General features: G+C 56.0%; 1 protein-coding gene across 2 annotated transcripts in view; it reads right to left on the reverse strand.

Annotated features, from left to right (window-relative positions):
* bahcc1b (BAH domain and coiled-coil containing 1b) overlaps positions 1-2,500 on the reverse strand; it is a 71,618-nt gene that overhangs the window by 33,211 nt on the left and 35,907 nt on the right. For both annotated transcript variants that reach the window (XM_030339621.1, XM_030339620.1), the window contains exons 5-6: positions 1,523-2,500; positions 664-775 (exon numbers count right to left, since the gene is read on the reverse strand). The exon at positions 1,523-2,500 is cut by the window's right edge and continues 1,296 nt beyond it. In XM_030339621.1, the coding sequence (XP_030195481.1) occupies positions 664-775; positions 1,523-2,500 (1,090 nt within the window). The remainder of the gene's footprint in view (positions 1-663; positions 776-1,522) is intronic.

The following is a 2,500-nucleotide window of genomic DNA, read 5'->3' on the forward strand; positions in this document are numbered from 1 at the left end:
AGAGAGAAGAGAGAGAGAGAGAGAGAGAGAGAGAGAGAGAGAGAGAGAGAGAGAGAGAGAGAGAGAGAGAGAGAGAGAGAGAGAGAGAGAGAGAGAGGAGAGAGAGAGAGAGAGAGAGAGAGAGAGAGAGAGAGAGAGAGAGAGAGAGAGAGAGAGAGGAACAGAGCTAGTCGAGAGTCACAGAGAGGTAAAGAGAGGCAGCAGGATGAAAGACGTCCATGTTATCAGATGAGGGAGAAATGAATAGAGGATATTGAATGTAGAATTGTGAATGCCTGCCTTCTTCTGTGACTGTGTGACCATCTCTTTCCGTATAGCTGCTCCTTTGGGTTTATATGTGTGTGTGTTTGTGCGTGTGTGTGTGTGTGCATATGTGTAAGTGTGTGTTTGTGTGAGGGTATGGGTGTTTGGGTGTGTGCGTGTGTATGTATGCTTGTGTGGGCCTAAAAGAGAGAAAATACAGTATGTATGTGTGTGTGTGTGTGTTTTTAAGTAAGAAAGTATACTAAATGTGTGTGTGTGTGTGTGTGTCTTAGAGAGATAGTGTGTGTGTTTGTGTGTGTGTGTGTGTGTGTGTGTGTGTGTGTGTGTGTGTGTGTGTGTGTGTGTGTGTGTGTGTGTGTGTGTGTGTGTGTGTGTGTGTGCGTGTGTGTGTGTGTGTACCTCATGAGCATCTCCCTATCTCGGTCCAGGTGGTGAAGGTTAATCTGCTCTTCTGTCATCCTCTTCCTCTCCTCCGCCTCGCGGCCAAGGGGGTAGACTGGCCGGGACACACCTGGACCAGAAACACCACCGACCAATCAGCACAGAGCCACCTAATCACCTGACCTATCCCAGTCATGCCCCCTGCCTAGTTTAGCTTAAGGCTCTCTGTCCGGAAACAGAGACTAAGTAATTTATTTTTCAGTAAAAAATTAAATTTGGTTGAAAGTAAAAGAATCTGGATTACATTTGAGATATGGAAATATCGGCATTAAAAAGATAACCAGTCATTAAAATGTTATCTGATAGGAAGACAAATTAAAACACATTAATATATAATATATATATATATATAATATATATATTCTTATACATTTTTTATAGTAACTGAATGGAATAATCCAATATGTTCCCCACAGAAATAACAATTAGCCTTGGCTTTAACGACCAAACACTATGAAAAGCATGGTTTAGTAATGTTGTGAAACATAAACGCGCTACTGGATCCTATTTCGAATCCAACAACCCTGAATCGCCTCAACAGCAGATGTCTGCATTGTTATCTCCTGCCACAGATACACAGTAACGTGCTGATTCACAGCGGTCAAGGCCGGTACCCCGCCCTATCACAGAGCACAATAACACTTTGTAATAGGGGAGTGGGAGCCATGAAGATAACATAATGAACTGTAGAAGCATATTTACACAAGCATTATCACATTCACGCCGGAACGAACGGAAAAAACCCGCCTGAGGTTTGAAGGCAGAGAGCAGACAAGTCGAGGAGAGGGTGAGACCCTGTGACCGCGTGAACTCTGACCTTTCATGCTGGGCAGCACCCTGCCCTGGCGCCCGTGCCCGGCGGGGGCGTCCTGTAGCCGGTGCGGGGGCCGGGCCACGGCCACGGCGATGCCCACGGGGGGCTGCCTCACCTCCCCCTCCGGACCCTCGCCCGCCTCCTTCCCGCCGCTCTCCGGCCGCTCCCCCTCCCCCGAGGAGGCGGAGCCTCGCCGCGGGGGCAGCGTCTGCTTGGGGGGCAGGTCCTGCAGGGCGCCGTGGCTCCTCCCGGCCCCCCTCTCCCTCTCCCGCTCCGCCCGCTCCCCCGAGCCCCCCTGCTGCTTCAGGCAGCCCAGCCCCCCGAAGGGGCTCCGCTGGGGCAGCATCAGGGGCTGCTGGGAGCTGTAGTTCATTAGGCTCTTCATGGCGCTGCCCTCGCCCTCTGTGGCGGTGGGGGGGGGGTGGAGCTGGGAGGACTGGTTCTGGTGGGGGTGGGGGTGGGGGTGGTGCTGCTGCTGGGTGGTCTGGCCCTTCTGGGTTTCCCCTTTGCCCTCGCGGGGGCCGGCAGGGGCGTCGTGGTGGCAGGTCTTCCTCTGGTCGTCCTGGTGGTCGCTCCGGGACCCCCAGGGCTGCTGGCAGGGCCCCGTGTGACCCGCGTCCCTCACCTTGTCCTGGGGGCCCGCCCCGTGGCTGCTGTGCTGCTGGTGGCGTATCCTGGCCACCTTCTGGCCCTCCCGCTGGGTCCCCGCCCCGGCCCCGACCTTCCTCTCAGGAGGGGGGCCGGGGTGGGAGCAGTCCCTGAACGGAGGCGTGCGGGCGTAGGGGCCGCTCTTGGACACGCCGTGGCCCGTGCTCCGCTGGGGGCCCCCCTGGCCCTCGAGGGGCAGGGAGGGGCGGTGGGCGTCCCGGGCCTCCGCGTCCCTGGAGGACGAAGGGGCCTCCAGCCTGCAGGACCCCAGCCCCGTCTGAGGGCCCGGGGCGGGGTTGGTTTTGTGCTGGGGCTGGTTGACCTGGCTCCAGT

Source organism: Gadus morhua, chromosome 18 (assembly GCF_902167405.1).
Source record: "Gadus morhua chromosome 18, gadMor3.0, whole genome shotgun sequence".
In the NCBI taxonomy this organism is placed as follows: domain Eukaryota; kingdom Metazoa; phylum Chordata; class Actinopteri; order Gadiformes; family Gadidae; genus Gadus; species Gadus morhua.